At 33.9% G+C, this 13559-nt stretch overlaps 1 protein-coding gene across 5 annotated transcripts; it reads right to left on the bottom strand.

Annotated features, from left to right (window-relative positions):
- Positions 1 to 2410: 2410 nt before the first annotated feature.
- On the bottom strand, positions 2411 to 10436 carry LOC143577854 (homeobox protein knotted-1-like 3). 5 transcript variants are annotated; one of them, XM_077061577.1, is made up of 6 exons: positions 10039 to 10436; positions 4981 to 5238; positions 4468 to 4782; positions 4256 to 4387; positions 3723 to 3859; positions 2411 to 2803 (listed from the first exon to the last, which is right to left on the bottom strand). In XM_077061577.1, the coding sequence occupies exons 1-6, from the start codon at positions 10240 to 10242 to the stop codon at positions 2767 to 2769; spliced, it is 1083 nt and encodes a 360-aa protein (XP_076917692.1). In that variant the 5' UTR covers positions 10243 to 10436; the 3' UTR covers positions 2411 to 2766. The 5 variants fall into 5 exon arrangements, with proteins under 5 accessions (XP_076917692.1, XP_076917695.1, XP_076917694.1 ...); XM_077061580.1 differs by having other exon boundaries at positions 2411 to 2791; XM_077061579.1 differs by having other exon boundaries at positions 4981 to 5229.
- Positions 10437 to 13559: the final 3123 nt, after the last annotated feature.

The raw sequence follows: 13559 nt of genomic DNA, 5'->3' as shown, positions 1-13559 counted from the left end.
TTCACGCTTCCCGCCACATGTATCATTTTTTATTTCTTCTTATTTATTTTTCTTTTTCTTAAAACAATTTGATAAAACCCATATAGCATTTTAAATATTTAACTTATGGATTATATAATAACCAAATATAAAATTTTCCACTGTATCTATGTTTATAAATAAATTATTTGCATATTTATGTTATATGTATCTTTAGTTAACACAATTTTAATAACAAACGAAAATACATAATGCTACTATTTACATTTGTATCATATTGCATGTTTATTCTTCATGTTTTAATATAAAACTGGTCGTCCTTTACATTTTATTTTGGTTTCACTTTTCATTTTTGATGGTTAACTCGTTAAATTAATAAATCTATTAGAAAGAAAATTTGCAAAAAATGGTTCAAGAAATAAAATAAAAAAAGACACATTTTCTCTCCAACCATACCAAAAATCTGTTTATTTTTAGTGAAGCCACTTGTTTTCTCCTAGACCTTGTCTATATATAATATTTTATAGTTCTTAATGGATCTTTTTCATGATTATAAAGAAATTACATGAGAACATCATGTATTCGTATGAATATTTCATTAAAAAAATTAAATTTGAACTTACAAAACCATTTAAGTTGATAAGATATAGATTTGTTTTAAAACTTAATCATTCAATTTTTGTAGTTTAATTGTATCTCTTTTAATCATCTCGTGCATCACACATGCTCTAAAGCTAGTTTAATAATATATCAAATTGCTTTGACACCATTTTCTCATTTTATTTGCTTTCGCTCTACATGAGAGTCCTATCACACACTTTCGTATTCACATACTAGTCCCACGGTTAGACTGTTAGATGTGGAACACAATTTGCCGATGAAGGAGCTGATGTGGATCGCGGTTCACCGCCCCAATCACGTCGGTGCCGCCAGCGGTGAACTTCTGTTGGAGAAACTGCCGCTAAACATGCCGATGAAACTTGATATATTTCAATAAATAAGAACCCTTTTTCAATTAAAAAACCTCCTTCAATTACTCAAAAGGAAGACTATATACAATTTTTCGTTGATTTTGGGGTTGCGGTTTCTTGATTTGGGGATATTTTGTAACTTGGATCATGAGTACAATTTCAAATTTAGATTGGATATGATAGTATGCAGCTTGGATTAGAAACGATGATATGTAATTTATGCAGCTTTGATTGGAAATGTGTAATTTGATTGACTTAGGTTTTAATTGGATTATAATTATTGATATAACTTATTTATAATAATTATTTTTATTGAAAAAAGCAAAAAGCAAATTGGTAACCATTTCCTTGATATTGTGGAAAAGAGTGGGGTTGAGAGGGGTATGATATGGCGCTGATGTGGTAGTGTAAAATCAGAAACAAAAAGGCATCCATACCTAATAGTTTTATGTTGATGAATTGATGAACATATACATAGATAAGGACATGAGGTTGAACTTGAACGTTGATAAGGGATGATGGGACACGAGGCTCGAGCTTGAACCACGTTGCATGCTCTCACACACTCGTCTCACGTCGTACAAGGGCACATCTAGCCTTCGGGCTACGATGTCACTTAACACTCAATAATTATTTTATATATCATATGTATGAATTGAACTCCCGTAAAAGAACTAAGAGAGAATAAGAAAACCAAAATTGATCTAAGATTGTGGACTCGTGCGTTGCCTCTTGCTGATTTTTGTTTCTTTTATTTTAACATTTGTTATGCTTATAAAGTATGTAGGTTATAATACAAAATTATTTAATCAACATATCTAGTTAGCGGCCATGTTTACTAGGGGTGTTTATTATTCGGTTTAGAACCGATTAATCCTACACACTTCGGTTTAGAGTCGATTAAACCAAAAACCAAAGGGAAACATAAAAAGAAAAACACCTGTCCGAATTATCAAGTCAGTTTTTGATTAAGTTAACGATTACCGATTTTATGAAATGTTAATTTCAATTTTCAACTGTTTAAACCTATTAAAAGATCCAAGCCCAACTTTATATATATATATGAGCCCACTACTCAGCCCACTTTAAATCTTGACACCAGCCCACTTTGAAGTCTGATCTCTCCGCTTTGAAGTTCGACGACCAAAACTAATAGTCTAATATCTAGTTTAAATTAATCAAAACTCTTTTATCATTATGTTTTTCTTTTAGAAATCTAATCTCAAGTGGAAACCGATTATTTAATGTGAAGATACTTTCTTCTATTTACCTTGATGTTTGTTATATTTTTTTATGTATGTTTGTTACACTACGACTCAGCCCGATCTAAAATAAAGGGGAAAAAAAAGAAGAAAATAGTCCAATTGACCCGAACCAAAAAATATGTAATCAAGTTGATAGATATTCTAACGCCAATATTAGTCACACCCTTAGAAATAAATCTAGGAGCCACCTTGACATGTAAGAAAATAACTAGTGTATCCATATAGTTGTAGCCATCGAGACATTGTATACGATACAAGCAATGCATGTGTATCCATATCAACATACGGTATCAATCACTAAAATGAAGCTACAATATACTTATGTAGATATACACCCCCTTAACCGCTAATCAACATATTGTGTCCATAAGTCATAATACATACATACATAAACATAATAATTCCATTTTCATCTTGTTCTTGAATGTTTTGTCCACTTTGGTATAAACATATATAGGACCAGATGACTTGTGTGTGGCATGCATGCTCCTAGATTACATGTACAGATGTTGGATCTATCCTTGTGTGATAGAAACATACACTAGGGAACTTTACATCACTCGGTCACCTGCATTGCTTCTTTTGTAACTTAAGGTTGGCTGGTATCCCTTGAAAAAAACAACTTTAAAAGAATATTGACCAAATACAAATTCATATAGATGGTCAAATGGACGTGTCAAAATGGATTAAGAACAAAGTCGGTAGTGTTTGGTACAGTTAGGGTTGGGATGACCCAAAACACTTGTTGACCAACAGACGTAATTAGTGAGTTAATTATAATGACACCGCCACCTCTATACAGGGGCGGACCCACATAGTGTGGATCGGGGTCCCGGGACACCAATGTTTTTTAAAAATTTATTAGAAGCGGTATATTAAATTTTTTGAGGACCCCATAAGATTTAATACTTGGAACCCATACTATTAATGTTGATGTGGTCTGGTGGAAAGTCCCTTGTTTTATCTTTGAAAGGTCATGGGTTCAAGTCTTACAAGGCTCAGTTTTTGGTTTTTTGTGTTAATTTTTAGTGTTAATCAATCATTTGATTGCTAATGTTGCAATGATAACTTTGGAAACATTCAAACACCTCTAAAATACATATCATTGTTTTCAACTTTATGCATGGTTTTCTTTAGAAACATTCAAACACTTAAAAATATCAGTTTTATTTTTCACTAGTTTAAGTTAATGGTTTTCAACACATGCTTATGAAAGGGTGGATCTAGGTTCTATCTCAAAAATGTTTAAGAAAGGGAAAACAAAGTGTTTATGTGTCAACCCGACCCATTTTGACCCGTTCAGGTAGTGATGATTGAAAAGAAAGTTTTATTATGATATTGTTTTTTATTATGTTCTTCGCCTCGACCCGACCTGAACAACGACCGACCCGAAAAATTTGAACACCGAAAATATGGGACCCCATTGGCAAAAAATCCTGGGTCCGCCACTGCCTCTACATATTAGTCACTGCAAACAACTAGTTTATTTGAATGAGAAATAAATTACCTTTTGCGTTTGGTCTTCAAGACAGTAGAAGAGGAAGGATTGGTGTGCCAGTTGCGCTTCCTTTGATTGATAAACCAATTGTTTATCTGCTTCAACTGTAGCCCTGTTTCCTCAACCAACCGCGCTTTGTCTTCTTCCTGCAAATCATGACAACTTAGAGGCTGCAAGTGCCAACATGAGTGGGCTGCTCGTTTTTACTAGGTTTTGCGGGTGATAAATCAATTTATTTAAGTGGAGAAACTCTATTTTAAAAAATCATATCCTTGTATTAATTTGTATTCTTTGGTAAAAATAAACTATCATCTGATAATACGAAAAAAAAATATGTCGAGTAATATATCTTGGGTTTGGATGAAAAGTTTAGACTCGGGTTAAACGTGTCGTGTTCGGTTGACCCAAATTTATATATATATATCCGGATTAGGGTTGAATACTTAGGGTCAAAACGACTTGGCCCGCGAACGCTTCCTTAATGACATTTTTTATATAGAACTCATAATGAAAATTAGAGGAGTTGTAGGAAGCAAAGTTACAGTAGGGTATGGCCATTTGGCATGTGATTGCCACCAAGCTTTTAGAACAGAGGTGGTATCACCAGGCAGTTTCCCCGCCCGCCTCTTGCGCAAGATCTCCTCACGTATGTCCACAATCTTTTCTTTGTAACCCTGATCCAGCCAAATCACAGTAAAATTTTTGATACATACAAATACAAGAAACATTTATAATAAGTGGATTTGGAAAGCACCTGTTTGAGATCATGCTTTAGTTCTTGCCTCACACGCTCCATCAATGACCGCTCGCTCTCGGTTGGGACAAGAGGGCCAAATCCCATGCTGTCCTGTCCATCCAAACTGGCATCAAACAGATTGGCATCGCTGTCTACTTGATCCTCGTCATCATCAGACATGGTTGCGCCAGTGCCTTCTCCAGGCGATACTCCCGTTAAGCTTTGTAAAGACTGCTCAATCTCCCAGCAGGCCATGACGGCTTCCATGGCATGAACTCGGACATGCTGTTGTAGTTGTTCTTTAAAAGAAGAAAGCAACAGAACATAATGTGTCTGCATTATTGAACATTTCTTGTTATTATTTTATCAATGAACCAAAACAAACTACTTCAAAATGGCCGGTGAGAAGACTATAGTAAGAAATAAAATAGCAGAAGACATGAATAAGGTATCTAAAAAGTTATAGGTAAAAAATCTGCTAATTTAGGGCTATCTTGTTAATATTATAAAATATATAAATTAGAAAGGTACCATGAAGTGATCAAGCTCCTCCTTATCAACATGATCAATAGCGAGGAGAGGCGAATACTTGGAAAGCAGCTGGTGCGACTGTGCTAGCTGTGCATCAATTCTTGGGAGCTGATCCACGGGCGTGGCGATGCGAAGGCAACCCACATGGGCCGCAAGCAGCTGCTCGTACAACGGATGCGACACTACCCACGCCTTTATTTCACTCCAATTCATCCCGTCTCCGCTCACATTATTATTATTATTATTATTCTCCACAACCTGTGAATGTGATGATGCTATTGGTATCATTACTATCAAAACCTTTCTCTCGCTGCTGCTACGGAAATTATTATTATTCTTCTTGACAAAAGGATAAAGGCGTTAAAAATACCTTTTTATTTTCTGTCCTTTCATCGGATATTAATATTATTTTAATTTATTTAGGTCAAATGTGTACCTGCCTAAGCTACTATATTTTTTATTTATAATTTCTATTTTAACGTGGAAGCAAAGGCGGACACAAATAGGTTTGATCGGGTCCCGAGACCCCAATATCTTTTAAAAAATCCTTAGAGTCGGTATATTAAATTTTGTAAGTTTGTAAGGACCTTATAAAAATTAATATTTGGAACCCGTAATATTGAAATTGAATTGGCCTAGTAGAAAGTCCATTGTTTTACCTTTAAGAGATTGTAGGTTTAAGCATTACCATGCTCTTTGTTCTTTGTTTTTTAGATTTTTTTTATACTAGTCAATATTAGTTATTTAGTTAGGGTATATGTTTCTTTCGTTAGTTTCTCCTAAAGGTGGCAATATGAATGGGTTGGGGTAGGATTTGGGTGATGGGTTAGAATGAGTTTGGGTCAGGATGGATTTTTCAAATAAAGGGTTACTATGAGTCAAGATGGGTAAAGTTAATCTATTTTGACCCAAGTGAAGGCTAAATACACAATGTTTCAAAAACCCCTAAAAATCAAAAAATTATTAAAAAATAATAACTCAAAATGTAAAATAACTAAAATGTTTTCCCCGTCGTCCTCATCCATAACAATAAAAGTAAAAATAATAAAGAATAACCCGGGTTTGTCTCGGCTTAGGTTCGATTTTTCCGTGATTTTTTTCGGTTCAATTTTGCATCTTCTTTATTTCATTTCGATCGGTTTCGGCTAAGGGTGGCAAACCCAACCCAAATGGATTGTTTTGAGTCAAGATGGATAAACTTTAAAAATAAAATGAGTTAGGATGGGTTGGAAATATAAAGTGAGTTTCATTTATAGGTTAAAATGGGTCAAAACAAAATATCCAAGTTATCCAAAATTTATCTAATTCAAAATACCCAAACTATCTAAAACAATCAAAACGAAACAAAAACCCCGAACCGACTAAAACAAAACCAAAAACCATACTGAACCGAAATAGGCATGACTAAAACGAAACAATAAAACGAGATGAAACCGAAAAACTGACAAAAACGAAACAAAAAAACCGAAATACAACCGAAAAGCTTACAAAAACTAAACAAAAACACGAACCGACCAAAACGAAACGAAACTGAATTGAAATAGAAAAACGACCAAAACGAAACAAAAAAAAACAATATGAAACCGAAAAGCTAACCAAAACGAAGCAAAAAAAAAAAGCGAAATGCGACTGAAAAGCTTATCAACACAAAACAAAAACACTGAATCGACTGAAACGAAACAAAAAAAACAAAACGAAACTGAACCGAAATAGAAAAACAACCAAAATGAAACAATAAAAAAGCGAAATGCAACTGAAAATCTGACCAAACAAAACAAAAACACTGAACCGACTAAAACGATAACAAAAAAACAGAAACGAAACTGAACCGAAATAGAAAAATGAACGAAACGAAACAAAAAATTTGAACTGAAACTAAAAAACTAACCAAAAGGAAACATAAAAAAACGAAATGCAATTTAAAAACCGGACCAAAACAAATCAAAAACACCGAACCGACCAAACGAAACAAAAAAACTGAAACGAAACTGAACCGAAATAGAAAAACGACCAAAACGATACAAAAAAAACTGATATGAAACCCAAAAACTGAACAAAACGAAACAAAAAAAAAAAGCAAAATGCAATCAAAAAACTTACCAAAACGAAACAAAAAAACTGAAACGTAGCCGACCAAAATAAAACAAAATGAATTGAAACGAAACAAAAAAAAACGAAATGAAACCGAAAAAACTGACTAAAACAAAACACTAAAACCGAAAAAACCGAGAAATCGAAACCGAAATCATTGAAACCGAGCGGATACCAAAACCGATAGAAATGAAAAAAAAAACAAAACCAAACCGAAAAAAACCCCGAAAAACTCGAACTGAACCGGTACAAAACATTTTTTTAATGAACGCGGATGAAGTGGGAAACATTTTAGTTATTTTACATTTTGCGTTTTTTATTTATATTTTGAGTTATTATTTTTTTAATAGTTTTTTTGAATATGTTTTTAAGGGGTTTTTAAAACCCTTTGTATGTCAACCTTCACTTGGGTAAAGATGGGTTAGCTTTACCCATCTTGACCCATATCCATCATAACCCTCTATGTTAATTATCCATCCTGACCCATACCCATCCTGACCTATCACCCAAATCCAACCCAACCTACTCCCATTGCCACCTCTAGTTTCGGCATCTGTTCGGTTTCAATTAATTATGTTTCGATTTCTCGGTTTCTATTTGGTTTTGTGGGTTTGGTTTGAAATAAATTGGATGGAGCTTGTTTTAGTCCATTCTAACCCATAAACAAACCTATTCAAACCTATAAACAAAAGTCACTGGTATTTCCCAACTCATCTTGACCTTCTTGCAAAATTCTTTTGATCTTAGCTCATTTCACTTTTAAAAGTTATCCATATTAACCCAAACAACTCATTCGGGTTTGTTTTGTCACCCCTAGTTTCTTTCATGTAGTCATTATCACTATGCAATAGATATGATGGCAACATGAGTTTTGCAAATTCTTTTATTATTTATTTTGTTTATCCATATTATAATTCATCGTTTTTCTGTGTTAGAGTTAGTTTTTCATGTTTCGGTCCTGTATGCAAGATAATATATATATAGCTTACATTTATGTTTACCAGGTATGTATAAAAATGATTTAGAAAGCCTACGTTCTATCTAATTTCTAATATGGATTTATTTTACTTTATCTTTTCAAATGACATCATATTTCTATGTTTTATTATGCTCCTCGACCCGAAAATAAATTTTGTAGACTGAAAAAATGGGACCCTATAGGTCAAAAAAAATTGTAGGTCCACCACTGGTGTTAAGGCATAGGAAGTATCAAGACGCAATAAGTTTATTTTAATATGAGAGTATATTAGTCTATTTAATTGCAAGTAGTTTTACACAAAGGTGTAGTTACCATTATAATCACTCTATTTCTTTCATGTTTTAGACCTGCACAAACCATTTTAATAAGGTTTAGATGTGCAGTTGTAGCTACTTTATGCGTGTTGTTGTTAGGGATGAGCATTTTCTCCCGAATACCTGTAATTATTCAGTACTCGTACTTGTACTTGTACATGTACCCATACATGTCTATTGGGTACGGGTATGAGTACCTAGATTTACTGATTATAGGTACGGGTACTTTCAGGTATAGGGACGGGTACAAGTACGGGTATTACGGGTACTGGTACTCGTTTAGAATATGTAGGGGCTTTTATTAGGTTTCCAGCATTCATAACTTAACTTTCAAGCGGGATTTACAAAACATAATATATATATATATATATATTAGTTGAATAACTTCATTCTCAATCTATATGTGTGTATTCATATATTGTGTATTCGTATATTTTTATTTCATGTATGTGTAATTGTGTATATCATATATAACATGTATTAATTTTCTCTCTTGTTTTTCTATAGAATTAGGAAAACAATAACAAGGAAAAGGAAAAGAGAATGGATTTTATATTGTGGTTGATTTGTTTCATTTTTAGTTTTGGTATTATGTTTTGGTTGCGGCATTATGGTTCTCGTTATGGTATTACGGTTTTTGTATCATAGATAATTGATTGTCGGTATCGTACCGTTACCTAGTTTAGTGGAGATTTAAAAAAAAGAACAAAGGGGTACCAAAGCGAGTACCGTACCCAAAGTGCCTGTACCCGTACCTGTACCTGTACCTATACCCGTACCCGTACCATATAATTTGGGTACGGGTATGGGTACCAAGATTTACTAATGTAAGGTACGAGTACTTTTGGGTACAGGTGCGGGTAAAGGTACGGGTACGGTCCCGATCTCATCCCTAGTTGTAATTGTAGGGCATACCTTTTTAAAAAAACATGTCATATTTTAATATATGATGAAAACACTCTAAGGCTATGCATAGTGGAGGGGCTATAAATTGGAGCAAATTACGACACGTGACGCCCAATCAGCAAAGGGTGAGAATTTGTTTTTGAGATGTAATGGTGTAGGGGCTACAAATATATATATATATATATATATATATATATATATATATATATATATATATATATATTAATCCTCTCCTCTTCTCCACGGCGACAAAACCCTCTCGCCCTCCCCCCTACCCCACACAAACACACACATTTCGCCCCTTTATCAACTGGGGCGGTGTTCCCCCTCTGATTTCGCCCACTTATCGCCTCAAATCTCATCCACTACGCACGGCCAAACTTAATATAAAATAAAATGTTTGGTTCATACTCAATATACAACATTTTATAATAATAAAAAAGTTAGATATTTTATTTTTCAATTTCAACCCACCTTTAACCTTTTAACTGTTTACTATCTACATCACCCCATCTTAATCATTAAAAAATTATTACGACCAAAACTAGTAGCCCATGCTTGTGCATTTCTTTGGTAATAATAAATTGTAAATCTCAAATTAAAATAGAGCAGCCCCTCTAAGCATAGCATGGGCAAAGTTGGTATTTCAACTAGCATGAACATAATAGTCTTTGCAATAACACCGACACTCTTATATACACAATTTATAGATCACAAATAAAAAGTATAATTCACGAATACTTTTAGAAAATGAAAATATGAACAAACCTGACCGCCGGCGACGTTTGTGTTCCGCCGGAGGGAATCTGAATTCTCGATGGAGGCAATAAAGCCTCCTTGTTGCCGGAGAATTGCGCTATTGAGCCAGTGGTCTTTTCCTGTGGGTGATACGCCGTGCTGATGTTCTGGTTGGAAGAGTGAAGTGTTATCGGTGTTGTCGGAGAAATGTGGTTGGTTAGGATGATATGCCATTAGCTAGAGTATGAGGATAAAGTATTAATGTGCACAAACTATAATATATATATATATATATATATGTATACATACATAAAGTCAATCTTCTCTCAACTCATTAGCGGTGATCGATACGATATTTGATGTTCTCTGATTTACTAGGAACATGAATATTATGTAACATAGCATGACTTATCAATACTGCCTTATAGGGATGTATACTCAAACACCATTCTTATGGTGTCTTTATAGTCTTATATGGCTTGTATAGGGGCTATACGAGTCGTAAATGTATGAAGGGAACATGACGATGCAGTATAGATGGGTTGTATAGCCCGTATACGAGTCGTATAGGCTTCCTGACTCGTATCGGAAGTTAGTTTTTTTTACTTATTTAAAGTAACAAAATTTCAAAAATAACAACCGACTTGGTTATAAAATATAAACATTTAATTTAAAAGTTCATTTTGCTTTATACTAATTAAACTACTCACAAGCAACATGAGTGTTTCGGGGGTACCGATGTTTCAACAGACATGTATCAGAATAAAGTCGGTACCTTGAAACTCATGTTGTTCCTAGGTTGTTTAATTAGTATGGAGCAAAATATGTACTTTTAAATTACGTGTTTTTATTTTATAACCAACTCGGTTGTTATTTACAATAGTTTGTATATTTAAAGTAATTCAGAAAAGAAAAATCACATATATGAGTCAAATAGGTGTTATGCGAGTCATATAGCCCTATATGGCTTGTATAGGGGCTATACGATGCGAGGAAACATCACCTGACACAATCCAACACAAAATGAGAAAATTATGCACCTATGCAGGTCGTATAGCTCTTATACGAGTCATATAGGAGCACCTGGTGTCCAAATAACCTATGTGGTGTAGGAATAACATATGCCTTATATAAAGAGAGCAAACGTTTTGGTCAGTTAGCACAAGTTCACGGATTGTAAATGGATGTTAGGTATGTGGAGGCTCATCTTGGGTTTGGGTTCGGTTTAATGAAGACAAGAAGATTATTGACTTGATGGAGATCAAAGACAACGGAGGCTTGTGGGGCGGCTCATGTTCTCTTTTATTTGAGCTAGTTGAATAGTTTGTTGTTCACTAAATTATAAACCCTAGATCTATCTCTATATATTGTCGTTCTTGTACTATTAAGTTATTTAGTTCCTCACGAGAGTGAGAGGCAAAGCAATAATAAATCATGGTTGCAACCTTCGGACGTAAATCACTCACCATAATTGAACCACATAAATCATTATGTATTTGTTTTATACTTTTTCTAGTTATTTTGCGTGTATGTGTGTGTGTGTGAAAACAAAGATTCTAACAATGGATTGTAATAAATTTATTAATGCGTGTAAACGTAAGCAAATTGACGAGTTATAAATGAGTTGTAATGAAGTAGAAAATGGTATAATCATGTTGACGATTGAGCTTAAAAATTGTATGCACTTTTAACGTTTTAACCATAAATGTAAACAGATTCACGTATTACCCCGATTAATTTTAATAGAACACAAAAACAACTTATTTACCTTTTTAGTGCATGATATTTTTTCCTATAAGTACATATATTGTTGATCGGGTTCTTTACATTTAAACCATATTTAATAATTTACTTGACATCCTAGATGAGTTAGACTTAAAGCTTCAAAATTTATATGAAAGACTAACATCTCATCTCATATTAGAGGGACCTTTGAGGTCTAGGCCTAACGACTCACAACCTACTCTTTATTTAGAATAATTATATTTTTGTCTCTGATATTGTCTTTTTTATCAAACACAATTTCCTTATATTTTATTATTTCTTTATTTGTTGTTAATTTTAGGTACGCTTTGTTCATCGTCAATAATTGCCTTTAAGATGCTTCTTACCATTCATGAGTCGAACATATGGTACTAATTAAAGTGAAACTTGTCCTCGTTTTCAACTAAATGAGGTAATTCCATGAACATGTTCCAAAATTGTGGCAAGTACACATACTATATACTTTTTAATATTCGTGCATCTTCTTTAGAAAAAGATTCATGATATCTTACAAAAGAATCAACATCTTACACTTATTAAAGCTTGATTTATGGTTTTGATGTAACATAACCTAGATGACCACTTAGCCGTCATTCAAGGCATCAAGGATGTTAGGTTAAGTTGATGATTGATGGATATAATTAAGCTTACAAACCACAATATTCAAGGTTCGGGTCCATTCAGAAAGATGTTTAACTTGTGTGATTCGTTTGAAGTGTGTTAAAGCTTAAGGTGAGTATGAGTACATAGCACGAAGTGTACTCTTCTTGACACCACGCTAACAAGGTTTTAGAGCACTCACCTGATGAGTCCAAGACATGATGAGACTAGCGAATCTCGATCAAACGTGGAATAAAAGGCCGGTCCTTAACTGTATTTTTTAAATCTTGTAAGATACGTTTAGCATGCTTTATCATCTAGTATTTTCAAAATGTATTCTTCGACACGTGTTAGAAGTAGTTGATTCCTCATATAATTATTATTGTTGATTGATATTAATAGTCTCTTAATTAATTGAATAACAATCTATTAATTAAACAAGGATCAAATCATCAAGTTAGCATAAAAAAATACGAGTTTTCTTGACAAAAACCCATTAGATATTTATTTATGATAGCTTGTGAAAATTATAAGTGACATATAGTTATGCCATTAATCCTAGTATTTTCTTTCATCTTTGTTCTTTGCCCACAAAAATAGGCTTTTGTTCCTAGGACCACATTAGCACTTATGATAGCTCACATCCTTGGACCACAATACCACTTGTAACTTTCTACGTTTTCCACCATAAGAAAACAAATTATTGGGGTCCACCAAACAAAGAGTGAACAAGGCTCATGGCTAAACTAATGATCCCAATTAGGGAGTGAATCATGGTACAAAAGACCCCACAAGGAGTGGGGACTGGGGGTAAGGGTGAGGTGGGGTAGAGGTTTGAACCATGGTATTTGATGTGGGGGTAAGGGTGGAGTGTGGTAGAGGTTTGAACCATGGTATTTGATGAGTTGTCTTCCTTTAATGAAAGATCATGTCATTGCTTGGTTACTTGAATGACTTTGATGTGAAATCATTTAAGACAAAGATGATCATAATTGTCGATAGCGAATAGCGGTCAATGGCGACAAGCTACCAATATGCTACATAGACGCTAAGTGATGAAATAGCGGGCGCTATTTCGTGTTTAGCGATAACATAGTAGAATTAAAAAATATATTTAATATGGTTTCCATATACAAAAGATCAGTTTTATGGTGGAATTGTTGATGATCGGTGAAATTGTTTGGAAG

The sequence above is a fragment of the Bidens hawaiensis genome, unplaced genomic scaffold (genome assembly GCF_021521415.1).
Source record: "Bidens hawaiensis isolate Kalapana, Puna unplaced genomic scaffold, B.hawaiensis_p1.1 tig00028833_1, whole genome shotgun sequence".
Classification (NCBI taxonomy): Eukaryota; Viridiplantae; Streptophyta; class Magnoliopsida; order Asterales; family Asteraceae; genus Bidens; species Bidens hawaiensis.
Note: the sequence above shows the minus strand (reverse complement) of the source record. Positions and strands in the feature narration are given on the sequence as shown.

Coding starts and splice junctions, on each gene's coding strand:
- LOC143577854 (XM_077061577.1), bottom strand. CDS start 10,242: ATGGCATATCATCCTAACCAACCACATTTCTCCGACAACACCGATAAC. Junction 3,860..4,255: donor CCAAATGGCCATACCCTACT/GTAACTTTGCTT, acceptor CATGATTTGCAG/GAAGAAGACAAAGCGCGGTT. Junction 2,804..3,722: donor TTGAAGACCAAACGCAAAAG/GTAATTTATTTC, acceptor GCCAACCTTAAG/TTACAAAAGAAGCAATGCAG.